At 38.8% G+C, this 23665-nt stretch overlaps 1 protein-coding gene and 1 non-coding gene across 5 annotated transcripts in view; both read left to right on the top strand.

Annotated features, from left to right (window-relative positions):
- The window catches only part of dazap1 (DAZ associated protein 1), a 28078-nt gene extending 6424 nt beyond the window's left edge, over positions 1-21654 (top strand). The window contains exons 2-13 of one of the 4 annotated variants that reach the window (XM_080212876.1): positions 777-817; positions 1191-1357; positions 3804-3878; positions 4627-4737; positions 6892-6940; positions 11789-11871; positions 15207-15363; positions 17525-17554; positions 17652-17801; positions 19096-19269; positions 20598-20690; positions 20960-21654. In XM_080212876.1, coding sequence (XP_080069002.1) covers positions 777-817; positions 1191-1357; positions 3804-3878; positions 4627-4737; positions 6892-6940; positions 11789-11871; positions 15207-15363; positions 17525-17554; positions 17652-17801; positions 19096-19269; positions 20598-20690; positions 20960-21141 — 1312 coding nt within the window. In that variant the 3' untranslated portion in view covers positions 21142-21654. The remainder of the gene's footprint in view (positions 1-776; positions 818-1190; positions 1358-3803; positions 3879-4626; positions 4738-6891; positions 6941-11788; positions 11872-15206; positions 15364-17524; positions 17555-17651; positions 17802-19095; positions 19270-20597; positions 20691-20959) is intronic. The other 3 variants (XM_080212878.1, XM_080212877.1, XM_080212879.1) reach the window with 3 other exon arrangements.
- LOC145358953 (small nucleolar RNA SNORA13) lies at positions 17197-17332 on the top strand. Its single transcript, XR_013889541.1, has one exon. It is a non-coding gene; the product is annotated as a small nucleolar RNA SNORA13 (small nucleolar RNA).
- Positions 21655-23665: the final 2011 nt, after the last annotated feature.

Genomic DNA, 23665 nt, shown 5'->3' with positions numbered 1-23665 from the left:
CTTTTTGCCCATCCTCCAGACTTGTCATAATGACTGTCTTGATGGTTTAACTGTTGTGCAGTTAATGTTATAAAATGAACAGGAGGATGTAGTTAAGTGATATTGCATGGGTATTTCCGTTGTTCTGACCAATACCTGATACTTGGCACTTGATCTGATGTGAGATGTAGCTAACTGTTTCCCATAGTTCCACTCACGTTGTTTTGGCCAGTAATTTGTAACACATTAACAAATATTTATTTTTATTTATTAGTGTCACAAATAGGTATGGGCAAATTCTAATTGTTTTCCTAGGATACTTGTATAATGGGTAATATGAGTAATAATTAGAATGTAGAACAGAAATAACTAATGGCTGATGCCACTTAAGTGTTCAATGTTTCTTGTGGACCTGTTAGTAAATTATAGTTTAACTTGATACTTTTAGGAGAGATTTGCTTAATAGTTATCTGTTTAAACATCTAATCTGTGGATTAGTGCGAATTGAAGGTTGTATTTTATAGATTGAGCTTTATGAGCGCCTGGGATTAAAACCATTTATGGAGGGTAACCACAGAATGGTTAGGTTCCTTGGCCTATTTCCTGTTGTAAATTCAATGCAAGCAAGTTGGAGTTGCAATAAAATTAAAGTTTAACATGTAAAATGAGTGTGTTCATCTTGCATCTGTACACAATAGTCATTATTCTTGTTTTGCCATTCTACTATCTATTATGAATATTGAACAGACGTCAAGATTGTTTCAGGAAAATACTCATCTTAGTGTTTTATATTTCAGGAAGCTGTTTGTGGGTGGTCTTGACTGGAACACTACACAGGGTAGGTCGTGTACTGTTTTCTTACATCAGAGTTTTGCTAATCATTGAAGTTTTAAGATTACTCAAATGAAATAATGTCACAAGCCAACATTGATTGCTCTAGGTGAATCTTCCCGCTTGGGTTTTCTGGCTGTGTCTTTGGGTTGTGGCACTGAATAGTTTGAATGCCAGAAAGCTGTATTGCCTATTCAGGAGCCTGAATTTGTAGCCCTGTGCTTGGATCGCAGAACTTGGAGATGTGAACTGAGCATTGTAAATGCAACCACCTAAATTGTTTCCAATTGTAGATTGGGAAACACTTTACTGGCTGTGATAGATGTTCGAAGTGAAGAAAAGCTGAATTTATGACTCTTAGTTTTTTAATATTTCAACAGAGACCCTCCGTGACTACTTTTCCCAATATGGGGAGGTGGTTGATTGTGTAATAATGAAAGATAAGATGACAAATCAATCTCGAGGTTTTGGATTTGTGAAGTTCAAAGATCCAAATTGCGTGGGCACAGTACTAGCCAGCAGACCTCATAATCTTGATGGAAGAACAGTAAGTTGATTTTTAAACTCTTATTCTAAATCACTTTTCTTTGTGGTTAAATAGATTTAACTTGCTATTTTAAAGTTCCCCAGCACTTGAACCATCCACAGACTAAATATTGAACAATTGATCTTCTGATGGTTGTTTACTTTGTTGCCTTTCTCCAGTTACTTAATTATATTCCTTAAAATTATTCACATAATCTGCAAGTTAGATTAGCAGTTTTACTTCTGTTGTGTTTTCCCCCACTACATGCATTCTGCCTTAAAGTAAAAGTCTTGCTACATTAAATTCATACAAGTCATTCGAAATGATGAGGCCGGCCCTGTGCCTCGAAGTAGCTAGTGAAAATTATTTAAGATTCAACTTAATGGCTGAAAGTGTTGGACAGTTCTTCCTAGCTTTGAATATTGAAATCAGAATGAAGTATAGTGACTAGCATGGAATAAAACTCAGGGCAAATGTATTTGTGACAACATTTAAAGAAGGTTAACATTTTTTTTTAACTGATGAAATTGCCCTAATTTGAACATAAGAACATAAGAAATAGGAGCAGGAGTAGGCCATCTAGCCCTTCGAGCCTGCCCCGCCATTCAATAAGATCATGGCTGATCTGTCGTGGCTCAGTTCCACATTCCCGCCCTCTCCCCATAACCCTTAATTCCCTTTCTTATCAAAAACCCATCAACCCGCGTCTTAAAAATATTTAGCGAGGTAGCCTCCACCACTTCAACGGGCAGAGAATTCCAGAGGTTCACCACCCTTTGAGTGAAGAAGTTCCTCCTCAACTCCGTTCTAAACCACCCCCCCCTTATCTTGAGGCTGTGCCCCCTAGTCCTACTATCCTTTCTGAGCGGGAAGAGTCTCTCCACCTCTATCCTATCCATCCCATTCATCATCTTATACGTCTCAATGAGATCTCCCCTCATTCTTCTAAACTCTAATGAGTACAAGCCTAGTTTATTCAGCCTCTCATAGCTCAACCCCCTCAACTCCGGCATCAGCCTAGTAAACCTCCTCTGCACTCCCTCCAAGGCCAAAATATCCTTGCGTAAGTACGGTGCCCAAAACTGCACACAGTACTCCAGCTGCAGCCTCACCAATGCCCTATACAGCCGCAGCAAGACCTCCCTACTTTTATATTCAATCCCCCTCGCTATGAAGGCCAGCATCCCATTCGCCTTCCTGACCACCTGCTGCACCTGCAAGCTGGGTTTTTGCGACTCATGCACAAGGACCCCAAGGTCCCTCTGCACCGTCACCTGCTGCAGTTTTTCGCCACGTAAGTAATAATCCTTCCTACCATTATTCCTACCAAAGTGGACCACCTTGCACTTGCCAACATTAAATTCCATTTGCCATTTCCTGGCCCATTCGCCCAGCCTATCTAGATCCTTCTGCAGACTCTCCACACCCTCCGCACAATTTGCCTTTCCTCCAATCTTGGTGTCATCAGCAAATTTCGACACCCTACACTCGGTTCTCTCCTCCAGATCATCTATATAAATGGTAAATAGCTGAGGCCCCAGCACCGACCCCTGAGACACTCCACTAGTCATCTTCTGCCAATCCGAATAGCACCCATTGACCCCCACTCTCTGCCTCCTATTTGACAACCAACCCTCTATCCACGCTAACACCCTACCCCCAACTCTATGTCCCCTGACCTTCTGCAATAACCTCCTGAGATACCTTGTCAAACGCCTTCTGAAAATCCAGAAAGACCACATCCACCAGCTCTCCTCTATCCACCGCCCTAGACACATCCTCATAGAACTCCAGTAAATTTGTCAGACACGACTTCCATTTAACGAAACCGTGCTGCGTCTGCTCTATCAAGCAATTCCTCTCAAGATGCCTCGCTATTTCCTCCTTGATGACGGATTCTAACATTTTACCTACAACAGACGTTAAACTAACCGGCCTATAATTCCCTGCCTTTTGCCTGGCACCCTTCTTAAACAACGGGATGACATTTGGGATGATATAGTTGCATTAATATCAAACATACCTGTAATGCTGATCCTGAATGCTGACTTGCTTTTAAGTAGGTGCTTCTAATGTAGAATAAAGTAGTTGAATTGTTTATGGGTTGAGGTACATAGATTGAGATCCATTGAAATAACCTTGAAAATCTGTTATGCAACAGCAACTTGTTTTTATATAGCGCCTCTAACGTAATAAGTCCAAAGAGGTTTCACTGCATTACAAAGAAAAATCTGACACCAAGCCATGTAGGATAATATTGAATCAAATGGCCAAAGCTTTGTTAAAGAAGTAGATTTTAAGAAATGTCTTTAAATGGAAGAAAGGCTTCAGGAGGGAACTTTAGGACTTTTATGCCTAATCTATTTGCCATGACTTTAAAATACCATTGAGTTTGTCCTGCTCTCACTTGTACTTATTAGAAATCAGTGGCCTTTTTTTGTACATTTCTATATTTTTATTTTTGCAGATTGATCCAAAGCCATGTACACCTCGTTCCATGCAGCAAGAAAAACCAAAACCAAAAGAAGGTGGTGGATGGGGAGTAAGTATTGGGCAGAAACTGCTAAGCCCTTGTCTTCATGGTGTTGCCTACACTGAAACTGTTTGCTCTTCTGTACTTAAAAGGATCCTGAGGTCTGTACTAGATTGCAGGTATCTTAGAAATGTGAATTTCTGTGACAATAGGACAGTGTTCCTTAAATTTTTTCAATTATTTATAATCCCTAATCACTTGAGAAGCAAGAAGGAAAGAAAAGGCATCAGTTTGTGGTTATTCATGTGTAAATCTGGTGTTAAACTTTTTTACTGATGTAGCGAAGGTTGGGTCCCCAGTCCATCATGCCACGCATTATTGTGTGCTGCTAACTTCCTCTGCTTCAGCTATCATGGGTAAGCAGCGTGTACCATCCACCAGATGCACTGCAGGAACTCAGCAAGGTTACGAAGGCAGCACCTTCCAAATCCATCACCACTACCATCTAGAAGGACATCAGATACCTGGGAACACCATCACCTGGAAGTTCCCCTCCAATTCACTCGCCATCCTGACCTGACAATATATTGCTGTTCCTTCACCGTTGCTAGATAAAAATCCTGAAACACCCTTCTTAACAATACTAAGTGCACCTAAGTCTCGGTGATTGCAGTGGTTTAAGAAGGCAGTTCACCACCATCCTCTCGAGGGCAATAAATGGGGCCTGGCCAGCAATGGCTATATCCTGTAAATGAATTTCAAAAAGGTATGATCAGTTATTGTTGCCACTTTGTAAATGCGTCTTTTAACTCTGCAGAAGGGTTCACAAAACCAGAGCAGCAATAAATCAAAGAAGGTATTTGTTGGTGGAATTCCTCACAACTGCAGTGAGACAGAGCTCAGGGATTACTTCAAAAGGTTTGGAGTGGTGAGTAATTTATCATGTTCACACTTGTCCCTAACTATTTGTATAATATTCAAAATGTTTCTGTAAGGTCATTGTTCACCCATATCTGTCTCCAGAATTGATCTTAATGGCGCAGCCTGCCAACTTATGTCTGTTTATCGTTCCTCTTTGCTCCCTGTACGTTAGTCAATCGCTATCCATTCTAATACAATACCTTAACGCTCATCAGTCCCTGTCTTGTGTTATAACCTTTTGTGTGGCACCTTATCAAATAATCTACGGAATTCCATGTAAGTTGCATCTACAGGTTCTCTTATTTGCTGTTTTGTCAAGTTTTTGTAAAACCATTTGACTTTGTCTCAATATGATGCACCTCAGCCCCAAATAGCTGATCCCATATTCTTAGGGAATATGTGTTCTAGATTCCTAGCCAGAGCAAAACTCTTCTGCATTTTTCCTGTCACCCACGTAAGAATTTTATATGCTTCAAATCGATCACCCCTCATCTTGTAAACGGTAGGGAATATAGATCTAGTGTCATAGTGGTTTGCAGCATGGAAACCACTATGGCCCAACTTGTCCATGCCACCTTTATTTTCTTAAAAAACGCTAAGCTAATCCCAATTGCTCACATTTGGCCCATATCTGGGGAGAAAGCGGGAAAGTGGAACTGATCCACTTCAGATCAGTCATGATCTTGTTGAATGGCAGGGCGAGATGGCCTACTCCTGCTGCTATTTCTTATATATGTTCTTATCTCTTTATACCTGTCGTACCCTTGTAACTATCTAAATGCTTTTTAAAAGATAAAATTGTACCCACCTCTACTACTACCTCTGGCAGTTTGTTCCAGACATTCACCACCCTTTGTGTGAAAAAAATTGCCCCTCTGGACACTTTTGTATCTCTCCCCTCTCAACTTAAACCTATGCCTTCTAGTTTTAAACTTCCCTACTTTTGGGAAAAGATACTGACTATCTTGTCTGTGACCCTCATTATTTTATAGACCTCTAAAAGGTACCCAATCTTCTGCAGTGGATAATCTCCACATTCCACGACCTATCTAAGGAACCTTTTTTGCATTCCTAGGGCAAAAAAAGTGCCTCCTCGGCTGAGGAGACCAACGCTAGTTGCATTCCCACGTATGGCCTCATCCATGCCCTGTAAAGTTGCCGTAAGATTTCTTGTACACAGGTTCTCTGTTCCCTTTGCACACACTTCCCAATTCCTTGCCATCTAAAAAGTATTTTGGTTAATTTTTCCGTAGATTATTTGATCATCCATTTGAGACTGAGGTGCATCACGTTATGAGACAAAGTCAAATGGCTTTACAAAAACTTGACGAAGGGAAGATGAGAGAGCCGTTTGATGCAACTTGCTTGGAATCTCGTAGGCTATTTAATAAGGTGCCACACAAAAGACTATAACACAAGATAGGGACTGATAGTTGAAGGTAATATATTCGAATGGATAGAGCTTGACTAAATGAAACTAGATAGTTTCATACATCGCCACATTGGGCAAGAACATGGCAGATAAGAATATACTTGCCCAACCTGTAGAGATGCGCTTATAACCTTCCTCACTCCTGTCTAACTTTGAATTGTCAGCAAGCTTGGATATGTTGCACCTGATCCCTTCTTCTGTGTTGTTAACATCGATGGTAAATAGCTGTGATGCGCGAAAACTGAGCCTTGAGGTACTATGCAACCCAAAAATGTTCTCTTTACTCCTCTCTCTCTCTCTTTTGTGTCCATTAACCAATCCTAAATCTGTGATAACAAATGAGCACTGACAGCAGGGCCATAATCAACTGTGATTCTCTGTCTGATTTGACAGCTGGCTGCAAATCCTTATTGAGAAGGAAATCTTCCCTATTGTGCTGTTTGCTCTGAATATTTAGTTTTCCTAATGCTTCTGTCACATGCTGGAGGGAATTCCCCATTCCTATTGAAAGGAGCAAATGACTCCATTGAAGATTTGAGGAGGAAAATGAGTAACAGTTGTTTCTATTTAATTAATACGTTTTGATTGAGGGATATAACAAGACCCTAAGAGCTGAATGAATTGATTTTGTCCAAATGGAAATTTATTTTCAACTTTCAGTCCTCTATGTCCCTGTGTTTACATTATTTGTCTGCCTTGCTGCTTTTGATATTTTGATTCTTTTTTTAGGTCTCTGAAGTGGTAATGATCTATGATGCCGAGAAGCAGAGGCCCCGAGGTAAAGGCTGATCCACTTTGTTGTTGATTTAATCCATCTTGTCAAATTCAGATGACAAACGGTCTCTTTTAAGCCATGCAGTTCTTTTCAATATGGGTTCTCAGAAATGTTTATATGACTCAGTTTTCCCATCCTTTTCTCTTAAAAGCCATCAAGAGGTAGTTTTAATTTAAACTTGACAGACAAAAATGAGAAATATTAAATTTATGCCATAGGAGGCAGGTTATGTATGTTAAGCAGCACTATTAGAAACATCAATTATTACAGTAGCTTCCAGTTTTCCCTTTTTCAGTAACAACTTGAAATCCAGAACTGAGTAAACTCTTTATCAGAGATTTAACGTGCCTCTGGAAGACTCAATCCTATTAAACTCTGAAATGCTGCTCCTTGTATGACATGAGTACTGAAACTTACTTGGCAGATTATTGTGCAATTTAATTCTGGGTAAATGATCTGTGCATACAAGGTAAACAAATAGTGTGATATTTTAAAATAGTAAAACCAAAAATGTGTCAATGTATTTGGATGTTAGGATACAGAAAAGAGCTTTCCCTGTTGTGTTCTTATGCTTAATAAGGTCATGTCTCATTCCAGAGACCCAAGCACATCATCCAATCTGACCCTTCAGTGCAGTTTTGAAGGAGTGTTGGATGTGACTTTTAATTGAGGCCTCTGGTCTGCTCCTTAGATGAGCATTGACATAGAGTCATAGAATCCCTACAGTGCTGAAGGAGACCATTCGGCTCTGCACTGACGACCTCCCACCCAGGCTCTATTCCCGTAACCGTGTTTACCCTGCCAGTCCCCTGATACTAAGGGGCAATTTAACATGGCCGGTCAGCCTAAAAGCTAACCTGCAAATCTTTGGAGTGTGGGAGGAAATCCACACAGACAAGGGGAGAATGCAATCTCCACACAGTCACCCAAGGCTGGAATCAAATCTGGGTCCCTGGTGCTGTGAGGCAGCAGTTCTAACCATTGTGCCATCGTGCTGGACATCTCATGGCTTTATTCACCAAAGAGCAGGAGTATTTTTCCTAGTGTTTTGACCAATATTTGCCCATCCACCAACATCGCTGAAACAATTTATCTTATTGTGGCTTGTGGAACTATGTTGTGTGCAATTTGGTTGCCATGTTTCCTCAAGTGACCACGCTGCAAAAGTGTTCTATTTGCTGAAATAGTGAAACGTGTTAAATAAATGTAAGTTCATTCTTCTAATGTATATGAAACATTACAGTAAACATTTTTTGTAGCCAGGATTATTCCACTTTTTCCATCACTACCACTACATCCAAATGGCTGCACTTCGTGGCTTTCTAGGTTTTTTGTTTGGCTCAGAGAGCCATTTATTGATGATGCAAAGGGTGAGTAGGGATTGGGTTGTGGAATTATTTAGGAATGCCTGAGCTTGAATCCTAATTCAGTATAACTCGCCATTTGGTGTGCAAGTATTAACAAGTTCTTTGAATGGAATATTTAGTAGTGGATGTGCTCTTGTCCTAACTTGCAAGCCATTATGGCAACTGTGTTTATCATGTCTACAATGCAGGCAGGTGTGGTCTAGCTAAAGAAAATACTAATGTTCAAAAGGCTACAGCTGAATATACAAGTCAATTTTTCCCATTTTTTTATGATCTTGCTAACTAGGATGCTGTCTCATCTTTGCTGTTTTGACACTGAGATGCCATAATAATATTGGTATCTGTCTTTGCTTTTGACCATGGAACCATCTCTACATCTTCATGTTATGGCTGGTAACTTGCTGAACACAGCACTTTAGCATGCTGAGTCATTGTATAATTGAAGTGCCTGAAATATGCAATTGTCATAGTGGCAGTGCCACCTTGACAATATCAAACATTAGTACATTGAAGGGAAATAGTACCCTGAAGGGGGAAGTAAACCAATATTAGTAGCTATCTGGTGGTGGTGGTGATAAATGGATAAAATGAACTTTCAGAACAGGCACTGAGGATGATTGCGTCAGTAAATTTAAGAGTTAGGTAAGTAGTTGGAGAGTATAATTTGAGTGTTGGGCTATATTTTCTAGATGAGGTCAGATGGGTTGCTATGGTTTGTCAGTCCATCCCCATCCCCACAGCCTAGTATATTGCTGCGTTAATGCTTGGATATTACAATGTAACACCATAATCATTTAAATCCAAGCTATCTCATTGAGAGGAAATAGTATCCAGCCTTGTGGTAAGTTTATCATGTGCACTGTGAAATATTGATAGTTTGACTATGGGCTGAAATAAACATAAAGTTGAGTGGAAACACCCAAGTTTTAAATAAATTGGTATGGTTCAGGAATTAGTGACTTGAGTGTGATCAGGTAAATGACAGCAGTTTAAAAGACCTTAAGCTGTAAATTTTTTGAAATGTTATGTAGAGCGAGTTTGCTTTTATAGTTATCTGTTGAACTGTAAATTGCTAAGAGTCCATTTGACGCTTCTGAGAATCTTGTTTTGAAGAATCTGTATGTGAAAAACATTCTATGCCAGTAAGTGCACTTGCTAAAATGATAGGTTCCAAGTTTTTGAGCATCGTGCTCTGCTTTTCACAGTTGATGCTCCAATGAATTGAGTACAGTCTAATTTTACTAAAAGGGCTCATTTTTGACCAACATAGATCTCACTGGTTAGAATTTGTTCTTCAATTATTATTTTTGAAACTCTTTGTTTACTGATGGTCCACTTTTTAAATCTAATCCAAAGCCAGTACAATGGTCTTTACAGTAAGTAAATTGTTACTGGTTTGTCATCTGAATCCATTCATTTATTTTGGATACTCATTTTCAAGATATTTATATCGAATATATACGTAAGTTAATTAGCCTTCAGTCTTAGTTTCTTTACTTTGTTATTTAAGTATCATAATTTACTTATGTAAGTATTTAGCTAACTGTAAGTGCAGTAATGTTAAGAAACATGTGCCTTGGTTCAATGTAATTAACTTATCTCTTTAGATTTTCTTCTCTAGGTTTGTGATAAGTTGTATCACACAGGTACAGGCCAGTTCTACACACAGGAGGGATGGGATATGTCTGTCTGGGAACCGTAATCTTTGATCATTTGCTCTTGTTGCTGACAGCAGAATTTCCTGCTGCAAACCATTTTGGCCTGTATCTTTGTGTATCTAATGTTTTTAAATAGAAGTTCTCTGGGCTGACCAACGCTGTTGGATAAGCTTTGAGGGTGCTTCCTGTAGTATATTTTAGTTTTGGTTTATAAAGCTATAGCACTATGTTGCTGCTGTCAGCACTAGCTGCAAAGCAATGTGCCTACCAAGAGGAAAAACGCAGGGTTTCAGATAAAACTGGTCGACCCCAAAACGATATTGCTGTTTTATCAGTGGTGTTCTAGATGTCAATTGAAAACTGCAAATCAATTTTTCATATTTTAACATCACTATTAGTTTCCTTTAAACTTTAAATCTTGTTAAAACATGTATTCTTGTTTTCCCTGGCCTTCTTATTTTGGCCTTTAACCAAACTGTTAGGGTATCTAGATGACCAAACAGTTGAAGTCCATGGGCAAATACAAAATGGTAATGTCTCAGACCATGAGTCTTGCATTACGTTTTAGCCATGATGCTGAAGCCAAGTGCTTCCCTCAATTCCCTCTTTTATTTTGTGCTGCATCCGGATATCCTCAGTTTGCACACTTGTGAAGAAACCCAAACATTATTAGAAATTGGTGATTAACATTAGCTATTCAGATATTTTAATAAGTTCTGCATGTTTTTCTGCCAGACGTTTGGAGGTACTGTTCATTTTGTCTTGTTCCACTACTAAGTAGCTTGATATAAAAAGCATTTGATATTAAAAGGTTCCAAGCTGCATATAGGTGATTTATTACAATGCAGTGTTGATTTAGAATCCCCATACATAGTTCTAAAATGTCAACTTCTGTTATTAATCCTGTTGTAACATAGGAGTTCCCTTTTTTATGCGTGAGGGCTAAAAACCTGTACTAAGATTTACAGATCAAAATATATCTCAGAAAACTAGCTAAAGCAATTTCATGAATCCAGTTTTGTAACAAAAATAGATATGTTTGATCTTTTTAAAAATGAAATCATTAAAATCTGAAGCTGGGGTTGGTTGATAAGCTCAGACTTCTGTTAATACTGCCTCCGTATGCTAGCAGGGAGCTCTTCTTTGATTTCCTCACTTTCTGCTGTATGAGGTGATGGGCCCTTTGTTTAGAACCTCCCCACAGCAGCTAGGTTGAAATTAAGGATATAATGGTGAAATGTATCTACATTGTCCTGATAAGAACTCTTCTGCTCATGTTGCTTGGGCTCAGAGTTCAATGTTAATTTAAGCTTTCTTCCTTCCCAGTATTTACAGATCACTCTTAATTGATGCCAATTCTATGTGCAAATTGAGATTAGAAGTAAGGGTATACATTCTCTTGCCTTGTCCGTTTCCTTGAGCCTTAATGGTTGATCTGGCTACAATGCAGTTTTTTAAAAAATCTATCACTTTAAAATGCTCTCTTGTAACTTCATGGAACAGCTTGGGCTCATAACTTATTGTTAACCTATCCTAGCCCAGAAAGTCCCAAGTTTAGAAGCACTGCTTCACTTGTGGATCACTGTAAATATGTTGTGGTTCTTTGTGGTCCATGTGTAGTTATCATTGGCAAATTACTGTACCTCAACATGGATGAGATCCTGACTGGCTGAAACTTGTCCTCTTGTTAGTGATTGAACAGAAGAGGCTTCCAATTATCTGAAACCCTGGGATATCCTTTAAATTACCCCGCCCTAATACTGTGCATCATCCTGTTTTGTGTCACTACACCCTGCTACCTTGATTCACTCTTCGTCGTTGGATAGGTTTTGGATTTATTACTTTCGAGGACGAGCAATCAGTGGACCAGGCTGTCAACATGCATTATCACGACATCATGGGCAAAAAAGTGTGTAGTTGTAGTTTTATTTTACCCTTAGACTGAACCGAGGCTTAGGTGACTGGAGATTTCACTGGGGTTATAGTGTGTGGTCTCTACATTGAAGTGAATCCTGTTAAGAGGTAACTTAACTCTTAGAAGGATCCAGATTTTAATCCTATTTACTGTGAAAGAAGCAGTAAATCAGTTGTATTTCATGCTTTTACACTTCTGATAATATGTAAAATCACTTTTCAAAAAACAGTGGAACTTAGTTAAATTAATTATGGCCATATATAAGAAACGAGTCTGCATGCATTTAAGCAGAATTTTTTTAGCTACTTGCACGTTAGTATTAATTAGCTGTATTAGTTAGCTTTCATCAGAAGACCGGTGAAATCTGTATTAATCATTTAAGTCTCCGTTTAAGAAACCACTCCTTCAGATATGTTTCTAAGGACAGAATTTGTGACTAAAAGTTATTTTTAAGTTGTAAGAAAACTGATAGTGTTCATTTTAAGCATCATATCTGTGTTGACATGCTGAAGGACTGGTGGTCAATTTTATTTTGTTTTGTCAGAGGTCACTTGCTGTATACTTTAGTCAGTAATAACCTGCTTTAATGTAAAAACCCAGTTAAGTGGCCTCATTTGCTTGATCTTCATACTGTGTTGTAATGCAACATGTGTGTTTACTCCTGAGTGTAGGGAAGCAGCAAATTAAGCTGCTTAACTTGGAAAACTATTATGTCTTAAGTGTTAGTCTTACTTTACATGAACTGTATAGTGCAGATCATGTAAAACAACTGAATTTAAAATGTGGGGTTATTTTGTGAATCTATTCTGAAGGAGATTGATCCTTTCATACGTTCAGTACTTTGGGCAAAAGCAGGTTCTAAGAATTCAATTGTGTTAACTCGGCAGTTACTAAACATTGAAAACCTCTACAGATTTTATTGACAAACAATTTGTTCCAGTTTGAATATTGTTTAGCCTTCAAGTTTCCATGAAGTTGAAACTGCCATAGTGTTCGGTCTACTTGCACCATATAATAGCACAGCAGTGACCCAGTTGCTGATTGTTCTTTGCTGTTGAATTCCTGAGAGGCATTTCTAGGCATGTTTAAAATTAGCTTACAGTCCCAAAATCTAAACTTGATAAATTGCACTGCAAGATTTATTGGAGAGTGGATTTCTGGATTTAGTAAAGAGAAGCCTTTATTTTGTAACTTGTATTTTAAGTATATCCATTGTTGAAAGCCATATTTGATACATAACGGATTCAGTAATGCAGTGACTTGGACAGCCTTTTGCTACTTCTGATCTGGGTTTGAATCCAGCCCAGACCCATAGAATGAAAATCCGCTGGCTGTAGTGTCCCTTGTGAGGAGTTTGGGCACTCTACATCCAGTTCCCATTAAGCAGATGTATGTTCCTAATGTACTAATTTACAGTCTTAGAGATTTTTGGACACAGAAAATGCTACATTGATGCAGAAGGGATTACTTATATGATGTTGAACTAAGCACATTTGGTGCACTGTAAAAGGAGCTTTACTTTGTACCTGGGAGTACTTGTCGACCAAAATACGTAGGATTCCGCTTAATTTCTGGTTTAATTCCCAATAATGTTTTTTTTTCCCTTTTGGATTGCTATATTAAAACTTATGTCCCAAGATGGCACATATGCCTTGTTAATTCCAATGTGTTCCCTTTTGCTTCCTTCAGAAAAGGTGGAGGTTCCATTTGTAGTTTGCCTTTAGAATGATAATTGAGGGTTGATTTGTCTGGTGCTTTATCAACATTGCAGTTTCAACTTTTGCCCAGAGTGCTGTATTAAATTTGAGTACATTGAGTTCAGGGTCAAAATGCTTTAATTTCTAAGGTATTGAAGTGCTTCTCTCGCCTTGTCTTCTTTCCATCAATCCACTTGTAGAACATTCCAATAACATATATTTAGATTATGGTACAAACAGTTTCATAGAATAGTTTATCAAACTGAAAGGAAGTGTGTTATTTTGGGTTAGTTATAGAACTAGACTTTGCATACACATTCTTTACTGCAGGAACTGACTAGCACAAATCTTGTTTGCACAATAACCAAAACATTGAAAATTTCAAGTGCAGGAATATCAAAACCATTGTGACAAAGAAACAGTATTTTAACCATTGCTTAAAATGAGGTCAAAGCCTGAAAAATTGACTGAAGTTTGTACTGTCTTTTGCAGCCAGATACTTCTCAGATGGGTTAAATTTTGAAGTAATAAAGGTATAATTGCCTTTTTAAAGAAAAATGATGAGAAAATTTTGAAACAGAATTTGTTGCATTATTCAGATACAATTCCTATTCTATGAAGACGTATTAACATTTTGGTTTGCTAGAGGAAATAACAATCATTAAATTCATCATTTGTATCACTCCTGAAGTTCAGACTTTTTATATATCAAACTGTTGTGCGAAAGTATCAGTTTTTAATGATGTGATGGCATCTTCATTCTTCCTACCGATACAAAGCCTTTTCACTAATGACTTTGCAGATTTGAAGTAGTATTAAAATACTTTTGTTCCTTTTCCAGTCAATCTGAAAGGTAGCTAAAAATATGGTTAAGTAGGTTGAGTATAGTACTGTACTGAGAAGTGGGAATTATTAAACTTTTCATTATCTGTCTCAAAAGTGAATTATGTTTTTGACACTATGAAGTTTATATTCTCTAAAAACGACACTTTTGACCAACTTAAGTGCTATTAGCTAAGTGGTGGTGGGGGTATATAATTTATTTAAACACAGTATGAAGATTTGCTTCTAATTTACTCAATTGTCCATTTTTATCTGCATGTATTTCCTTTTTCTGTTAAAGATGTAATTTAAGATTCGATTAGCTCATCCATTCCCTTCTGACATTTTGTTTCAAGTAATTAATTGAGATTCTTTATGCATAGCCTGGGGAAGGTAAGTCATTATCTTCCATTAGATGTTTAAATAACATTTTTAAGTAAGGCCACAGCAATCTAAAGACTATGTTTCTCAGGTAATGTGGATATGTAAAAATGGTGATGGTTTATACTGATTTTTGTTACACTTGACTTTGAAGTTGTTATTTGCAAATGAATTAATTACAAAATTTAAACTACTTTCAATTTGAAATATATCTACCTGTCATAATAACAGTAGTATAAAGCAGTAATTTATACTTGAGAAACATATATATATTTATATATATTGGCCTATTAAGCTATTTAATGTAGTTGTAAGTTATAAGATGTAAGTTGTAATGTTAAGTTTTAATAGATATGGGTGTGTCAAGGGAGAGGGTTATGGAAGCAAAGACAGAGCGGCTTTTTTATCCTTCCCTCTTATCCTAATTAGGTTGAAGTGAAACGTGCAGAGCCTCGTGACAGTAAAGGCCCAGGGCCTGGCCAGCCAGGAGCACCACAGTGGGGCAGAAGCTTGCCAAATGCAGCTAATGGCTGGGGAGGTCAGCCCTCACAAGGCTGGCAACAGCAGAGTTATGGTAGTCCACAAGGTAAATGGGTTAATCATTCAAAAAAAAAACAAGAATGCAATTAAGTTGAATCTGATGTATTTGTATTTAATGTGCCATGTAAACTTCTCGTGGTACTATTGAGTTCTACAGTTGTTCTTGATAAATTTAGAATATGTAGTAAAACAACTTAGCTAAATTAAATTTTGGAAAGCTATTTAGCAAAAGCGTTACTGAAATGTTTTCCTTTAGCATTTTTCAATAGCAATATCCATTTCAACAACTTGGATTTTCAATTGATGTAATCTCCACAGGCAAAAATTGTTCACTTGAGTAGGTGACCTGCCTAGGAACAAAACCCATTGCCTTGCAACAGGTGCACACATGCATGCACATTACATTCAGGAACTGTCTGTGATACCTGTATGTTTTCTGACTGACCACTTCAATTAACCACCTGTCTTAGCTTGATCCCTTTGGTGTTTTTGTCGGATGTTAGAAGATTTTTATATGCTTGTTTAAAGTTTTGAGCCCATAATCTTGATTGAAATTTAAATGCAGTGCTTGAAGTTGACTACATTATAGGTGCCAGCGACCCAAAATTAGAAACAAAATAACTAGTCTTTTGTGGCAGCTATTATTGCCTCCAAAATGTGATTAGGTCAAAATTAAATAATTGTCTGTTTTGTTCTTAGAGGTTGCATTGTTCCAGCTATGGTTGGCAGGCAGGTTATCTTTGGCTTAAAAGCTTGTATGTGGAGTGGAGGATCATAATGGAGTATGGGCTCCTTTGTTAAATTTGTCTTGGCTCATAGGCCTGTACTAATTGCAGTTAGGTAGCATCTGATGCATGAAGGTATTCTGAACTAACTGCTCACAGGCCAGTGAGAATTCCTTGTCTAGTATGGGTTGGACAGGATTAGCACAATCCATCTCCCTGCTCCTGGGCTTGGAGAGCAGGTTGAAATGAGCCAAGCTCTTGCTCTTGATTGCTGATCTGGTCACCTTGTTGGAAAATGCATGTGGGCATAATCTGCTGTATTGCTGGAGACCCCCTTTGGCTCAGATGCTGTCTTCCGGTAACTCAGAAAGGATATTGTTGTAGAGGGAGTGCAACAAAGGTTCCCTAGACTTGCTTGGGTTAGTGGAGTCCTTTGCAGATAATGTTTGGGCGAATGGCCTGTATTTACCAGAGTTTCTCATTGAAATCTACAAAATACTTCAAGAAATAGACTGGATAATTGCAGATATGATGCTTTCCTTGTTTGGGGAGACTAGAACCAGGGGGCACGATATCCAAATAAGTTGGAAGCCATTTAGGACTAAGGTAAGGATAATTTTACACAGATGGACGTGAATCTTTGGAATTCTGTAGTATAGAAACTCAGTCATTGAGTGTGTTTAAGGTACAGATTGTTAGATTTCTAATGAAAAATAACAGATGGTGTGAACAAAAAAAATTGAAGTTGTCCAGTCAGCCATGATCATATTGAATGGCGAAGCTGAATGGCCTACTTCTGTTCCTATGTTACACTAGCCTTGGTTAGGTTCTCGGCACTCAAAGATTTGCAGGTTTCTCCACAAGGAGCCCCTGTATGTCCAAAGTAATGGAACTTCATGTGAATGATGCTTGGAGTCTTGGCGAATCAGAATGTCATTTATACCAAGGGATGTAAGAAATTTCTTTTTGCGTGGGGAGTTTGAACTTCAACTGAAAGAGGCTGATTGCCTCTACATTGGAGGGGTTGGGATGTTAAATTATTTTTAATTGTGTGGCACTTACAGTCTCAAATTATATGAATAAGTGAGAAATGCAGAAGTTATCAAGTTCCTTAATTCTATAGCTTTTTCTTGTCTCTGGGAAGGGAAGATTGCTGCCTTTTGTGTTGCCCACTTAATTCTTTTATATAGATGAGTGAGGTGTCAAAAAAGGCATAAAATAACTTGAGCTGTTCCGTACATCCTGTTGCTGTTGTACTTCAGGATATTGCGTTTCAGCTGAAACACAGTTACTTCAGAATACCTGGAGATTGGACTGTCTAAACCAGTGTTTAGGAACTGATTGTGTGTACAAACCATTACGCTAGTTGGAATGGTGATTAATTCATGTTCAGTGCCAGTTGTAACAATATTCCTTCAGACCTTTGAGGAGTAATTGTAGTAACTGAACACAAGCTTTGGTTAACTGTTGTATGTTTTTCAGGTATGTGGATGACACCTGGCCAACCAATGGGTAAGTTTTAATTTTTAAAGCTAATATGAATAATGCTTGGTATCACACTGAAGGGAAAAACACATACCTGTTTACATTTGTCTTTTTTTGGTTTCAGGTGGGTATGGCCCTCCCCCTCCTCCAGGAGGGAGGGGTGCCCCTCCTCAGCCTCCTCACTTTAATCCCTATGTAGTTCCACAGCCGCCTCCAGGAGGATTTGCACCACCTCAGGGATTTGGACAGGGTTTTGGTGCGCCTCCGCAATATGGTATGTTTCCCCAGTACAGGGAAGAATAAGTATATTTTGTGTTGCAGGATTTTTAGTTGGGTATGGAGGGAAAATGTTGCCTGTGACATTGCAAACAGAGCAGAAACATTGGGGTGTGTGGTCAAAGCAGTGTTTTTAATGAAATTTAGATAATATAAACTTAGCAAATTTAGATACTGTTGTAATGAAATTCGTGCATCTGTGTGTGTTTAATTTTCATAATATAAAGTGGGATGTGTGTTCGTTAGTATGGTGACTTAATGGTGTGCAATATCTCCTGATGTTTTTAATATGAAAGATAATGTGTTGACACAGCAATGAAGCAATCAGTTTTTAATCATGATAAAGCAATCATAGTGAGTCTGTGAAGTGTTTTGTATAATGCAGAGAGGGAAATTATCTTACATTAGCTAAGTAATACTATGTTCAAAATAACTAATTAGAACATGATGACCATCTCTGCCAACTTCCTTTTTCATCTATTGAGGTTTTCAGGTAGGTATTGTGACATTTTTATTCAACATAACCGTTAGATCTGTAATTGTTTGACAGCTCTGAATTATTTATTTGCTTTTTAGTCATGGCATTTTGTGCCCTGACAGTGCAGCCTGTAGAAGCCTTGCTTTCGTGTCTTCAAAATGTCAATTTTTTAAAAAAAAAATCTCTGAAAAATTAAGTACCTTCTGTCAAAATGTCTTGCATAGTTTCTGCATTGTTGCTCTTGCTGACTTTTTAAAAGGGTCCATTGAGAACCAGACTGGGTTGGTCTTTGTTGTTACGGTGTACCAGCTAAGCTGTTCTATGCTGAGCATGAACTATATTTGTCCCTGATTTCTTTGAACCGATGGCCTATTTTATTTGACCACGTGAATGTTGCAGTTTGTTTTTGTTAATTGAAGTCTGTAACCGCTATCCTGATCCCTTATGGCTCTAAACATGACATCCTTTTTAAAGCAGAGAGAACAGAATGAACAGTGCAGTGCTGAATTTGTTTGTGGCTGACTACATTCCTGCTAGTCAATTTGCAACCATTTAAGAGTAAAACAGCTGGGTCCAGTGTAGCACAGTGGAATCCATGCATTCATTATAACACACACATTTGTACACCTCAGTATGGCAGATGTCCAAAAGGTTTTTGTTCCTGGCCATGCCTAGTGTTTTTAGTATTTCATTATCGTTAATGTTATTGTCCCATTGTGACAAGGATTTAAACGATGTGATCACCCACCCACCCCTATATTTAAAAAAAAAACTGTCACCTGTCTGACCTGAGCTCATTCTTGTTGCTATTCAGGCTATGGAGGATTTGGCGCACCTCCAGCTGACCAGTTTGGCCCACCTGGAATACCAGCACCCCCTGCCACACCAGGAGCAGGACAGATGGGCTACCCACCAGCAACACAGACACCTCAGGACATGAGCAAGCCACCTGCTGGACAGCCCGAATTCCCTGGGTACAACCAGTATGGTAGGTAACAAGTAGTGTAGAATTTTGAGGTGTTGTAGGATTAGAAAAGAACACAACCCCCTGCAGCGAATGTGACTTTTCGAAGTCAGAGGCCCCTCGACCCGCTTGTATTTCCAGCAGGTGTACGTGAATACCAGAAGACAAGGAGGTAAAGAATGGTGGGTTGAATTAGATCATCCTTATCTAGCATTTTATAACTGTTCATAGATGTAAATTCTACTGCTAGGATCAGAGCAGGAGACGTAGCCTACAAAGTGCAAATTAGTAGCAAACAAAATCATAAGTACGTTTTCATTTTTTTTAAAAAAGCATCAATGCAGTGTTTTAGCTTTCAATGCCATGTCTTCTAATTTCTTCAACTTCTTCCATTTACCATCTTCTTGTAACTTTGAATGTCAGAATTTCTAACCCAGCTGTTGTTCTCTCTACTGTTCTTGATCTGACTCTTAACCTGGGTCCATCTGCTTCCTCTTTTACCCGCCTAAATGCAGCTCTTATGCTTTTTTTGTTCCAGATGTAAAATCTGACTTCCAGTCTCTTGAGTGAGCAGAGTGACTGCTTCAGCCAGATTTCATTTTGAGGTGAAAAATTGCTGCAAGGCACCCAGGATCTGAATAAATTGAAACTAGGCCATTTTAAAAACAAAATGGTGGTTTATCAATGGCTTATAAAAGACTCCATGTTAAGTCGGCCATTTTAAAAACAAAATGGTGGTTTATCAAGGGCTTCAATCTATGAAAAGACTCCATGTTAAATCGGCAATTACAAGTGACAATATTCAGTTGTCAACTTCTGATTATTGTAGTAATGTTGAGTTTTAAAAGCTTGAATTTTAAAACTAAACTGAGCCCTTGAAGAAAGGTGCTATAATATTTGCTTTCTCTGGTGATGCATTCAGATTTTTTTTTACTCATTTGGAAATAGCTGAACCAAAGCATGTAATTCACCGAAATAATCTCTGCTCATTTATGTTATATATATCTCTGTTATGGGGTGCATGTGTATCTCCTTATTCCCAAATGCACTGTGCAGCTTCGTACCTTTTCTACAGGCTGTACTACATTCACTAAAGGTACTTGTCCATGGGGCGCAATCCCTATTGCTAACTTAGACACAGTTTGTTTTAATTTTATATATTGATAGTTTGTTGCCACAATTTACCTATATAGAATAACAAATTGACCAAACATCTGCTTAAATGTATTTCTATTTCACTGGCATTTCTGTGCATCCATATACCACTGGTGACCTGATGCATCTATGCCGTGGATTGAAGCAGGCTCAGGCTTACTGGGGTAGTCATCCTGGTTTCCTCATCTCCCTAATAGGCATGGGTAACTATCCTCAGGATCCTTCAGGCTACGGACCCACGCGTCCTTCTCAGACTTACGGTCAGGCTGAGCAGGGATATAGTGCAGCAGGTAGGTGTTGCATAGACTTTGAACTGCCTTGCTTCAACAAAGATGAGTAGCTTAAGTAGGATGTAGTCCTTGCACACTTGGTTTTTTTTTTAAAATGGGAGAGTAGTGCTAATTCAGTTGAGCATTTGTTGTGCTGGTACAAGGATGATCTAATTTTGCAAAATTAAGTTGATTTTTTTTCACAAGTTGCTTTCTGCAAAGTTAATGATGACTTTAGTTTGCATTTTTCCTTGAACGGTCATAACTTTTCTGTTCTATTTGTTTAATAGGTTATGGGCAAGATATGAGTGGTTTTGGCCAAGCCCCAGGTTTCTCGGATCCAAATCAGCCAGCTCCTTCATACGGAGGACCTTCAGCACCAGCACCTCCAGGGGCTCCACCATCTGCACCAGGTGGATTTGCCCGCGGTCAGAACCACAATGCTCAGGGGTTCCATCCTTACAGGCGTTAGAACCATGGCAGGGAAAAAAATAAAGGAGTATATTCTGGAGTAAACTTGGCCAGAAATTCCTTAATTTTGTGACTCTTTTGTGACAATCACTTGATTAAATAACAAAAACAACAAAAAAAATTTAAAAGGAGTTTTGAAGGATACGCTGTGGGCTTTGGACTGCATTTTTTTTGAATTTATTCTCCTCTCTTCCCAACAGCACAAATGACCTCTTTGTGCTCGGAGTGTTGCAAGGTTTAGGAGAAATATTCTGCTGTACCATATAACTCTTGATTTCTTTTTTTGATTTGTTCCTTCCTCTGAGCCTTTGTTTTACCCAACTATACTTTTATGTTTAAAATTGAAACATTTGAACACAGACGTTGCAATTTTTAGGAGAAATTTTGTACTATTTACATCTGACTTATTTTTTAATTTAAGATGTAGATTTCCCTTGAGAATGGCTGTAGAATAAACTGCAAAATAAAGACAGATGACCCCTGGTTTAAATAAAGAGAGCACATTTCGTTTAAATTATCTGATCTCTGACTGATTTGTATGCATGTTTCAATAAGGACTCTATATATGATATACACCTAGAAATACTTCAGTAGAGACATTTGACTTTGATGTTTAAGTTGCTGCCTCTGAACTTAGCACAAACAAGGACGTGAATGAAAACAGAGCCCGTCCAACCTTATAACTTGTTCATTCCTGTCAACTTTCCTAAACAACTTAGTTTTGTTCAGAAAGTTTTGCTCATGTTGCTGTGAACCATTTGTCATGCTAATGCAATAACTCCAGGTTGGCAATAACTTCATGGATCTTGGTCTTTCCCAGAGTAGCTATTACTATATTGACCTTTATTCAGTCGTTGGTAGGTATTATGGACTTATTCTGTCCTTGGGTGTGCTACTGTTATCTGTGGTTGGCTCATAATCCAAATTCTGACCATTACAAAGAAAATTACAGCACAGGAATAGGCCCTTTGGCTGTCCAAGCCTGCGCTGATTATACTGCCCAACTTAATTTAAACCCCCTACCGTTCTGGGACCATATCACTGTATTCCCATCCTATCCCATGTTTTTGTCAAGACACCCCTTAAAAGTCACTACTGTGTTCGCTTCCCCTACCTCCCCGGCAACAAGTTCCAGGCACCCACTACTCTGTGGTACCTCTGGAATTTCTGATACATTCAGTACCATGAAATCACTACAATTTCTTCTATAATTACAACTTTGAAGTTGTGGCAATATTTCATAGGAACAATGTTTGTTCCTAGTGGTTGAAATTAGGGAACATTTTGACAAGGTGATTGACCTTGCTGTGAAATATCAGCATTTAGAGAGAAATTGCTGGAAAATCTCAGGTCTGGCAGCTTCTGTAGGGAGAGAAAAGAGCTGATGTTTTGAGTCCAGATGACACTTTGTCAAAGCTAAAAGGCATAGAAAATGGGAGATATTTATACTGCAGGGTGAGGAGATGAAAGATGAGGCATAGCCACAGAAGCGAAAAGAAAAGACAGCTAATACCTGTCCACAGAGAATAAAGGGTGTGAATGGCAGAGAAGCTAAAATGAGAGGGTAACCTTTGACAGATGAAGATGTTGGGGGGTGGAACAGAGGTAAAATTTAGAAAAGGAGGAGCAATGGTAAGGGAAGGGGGATAAAGTAGGAGGAAAAAGGGGGGGAGAAGAAAGGAAAAAGGTAGAACAGTAAAAAAATTAAATAGAATGAAAACAAAAGGGTTGAGATGGGGTAGAGCAAATCATTTGAATGCCTAGCCAGATGGTGAGATGCTGTTCCTCTGGTTTGCATTGAGCTTCACTGAAACATTGCACCAGGCCAAAGACGTGTGGGCATGGGAGCAGGATCGTGTGTTAAAAATGGCAAGCCAATCGGAAGGTCAGGGTCCTAATTGCGCACAAAGGTGCTCAGCAATGTGATCGCCCAGTCTACACTTGGTGTCTCCGCAAAGTGGCATCATCAGAACAAATGTGTCAGACAAAGCTGAGAGAAAGGGATGGAGTCCTTACAGGATGTAGGGTGTGAAGATAATCCAGATTTCTGTGGGAGTGAGAGGGCTTGTAATGGACTTTGGTAGATAGTCTATTGCTGGAAATGGAGACAGAAGCATTAAGGAAGGGAAGTTGTCTGAGATGGACCAGGTGAAGGCAATGGAGGGGTGGAAACTGGAAGTGAAGTTGATGAATTTTTCGAGGTCTGGAGAAAGCATGAAACAGCACCAAAATAGTCGTCGATGTACTGGTAAAGGAGTTGTGGGATTTGTTCCACTGATGCCACTTTCCAAAGTGGTGCTTCTAATATGTGCTCCTTTTTCCTCAACAGTGGATTCCCATCTACGGTTGTCGACAGAGCTCTCAACAGCGTGCAGTCCATCTCCCACTCCACGACTCTTCCTCCCAGAACAAGGGTGGAATCCCCCTTGTTCTCACGTTTTACCTCACCAGTCTCCACCTGCAAAGCATAATCCTCTGCCATTTTTGCCAGCTCCAAGATGCCACCACCAAACACATCTTCCTTT

This window comes from Carcharhinus amblyrhynchos, chromosome 26 (genome assembly GCF_965287045.1).
Source record: "Carcharhinus amblyrhynchos chromosome 26, sCarAmb.v2.hapA, whole genome shotgun sequence".
Classification (NCBI taxonomy): domain Eukaryota; kingdom Metazoa; phylum Chordata; class Chondrichthyes; order Carcharhiniformes; family Carcharhinidae; genus Carcharhinus; species Carcharhinus amblyrhynchos.
Note: the sequence above shows the minus strand (reverse complement) of the source record. Positions and strands in the feature narration are given on the sequence as shown.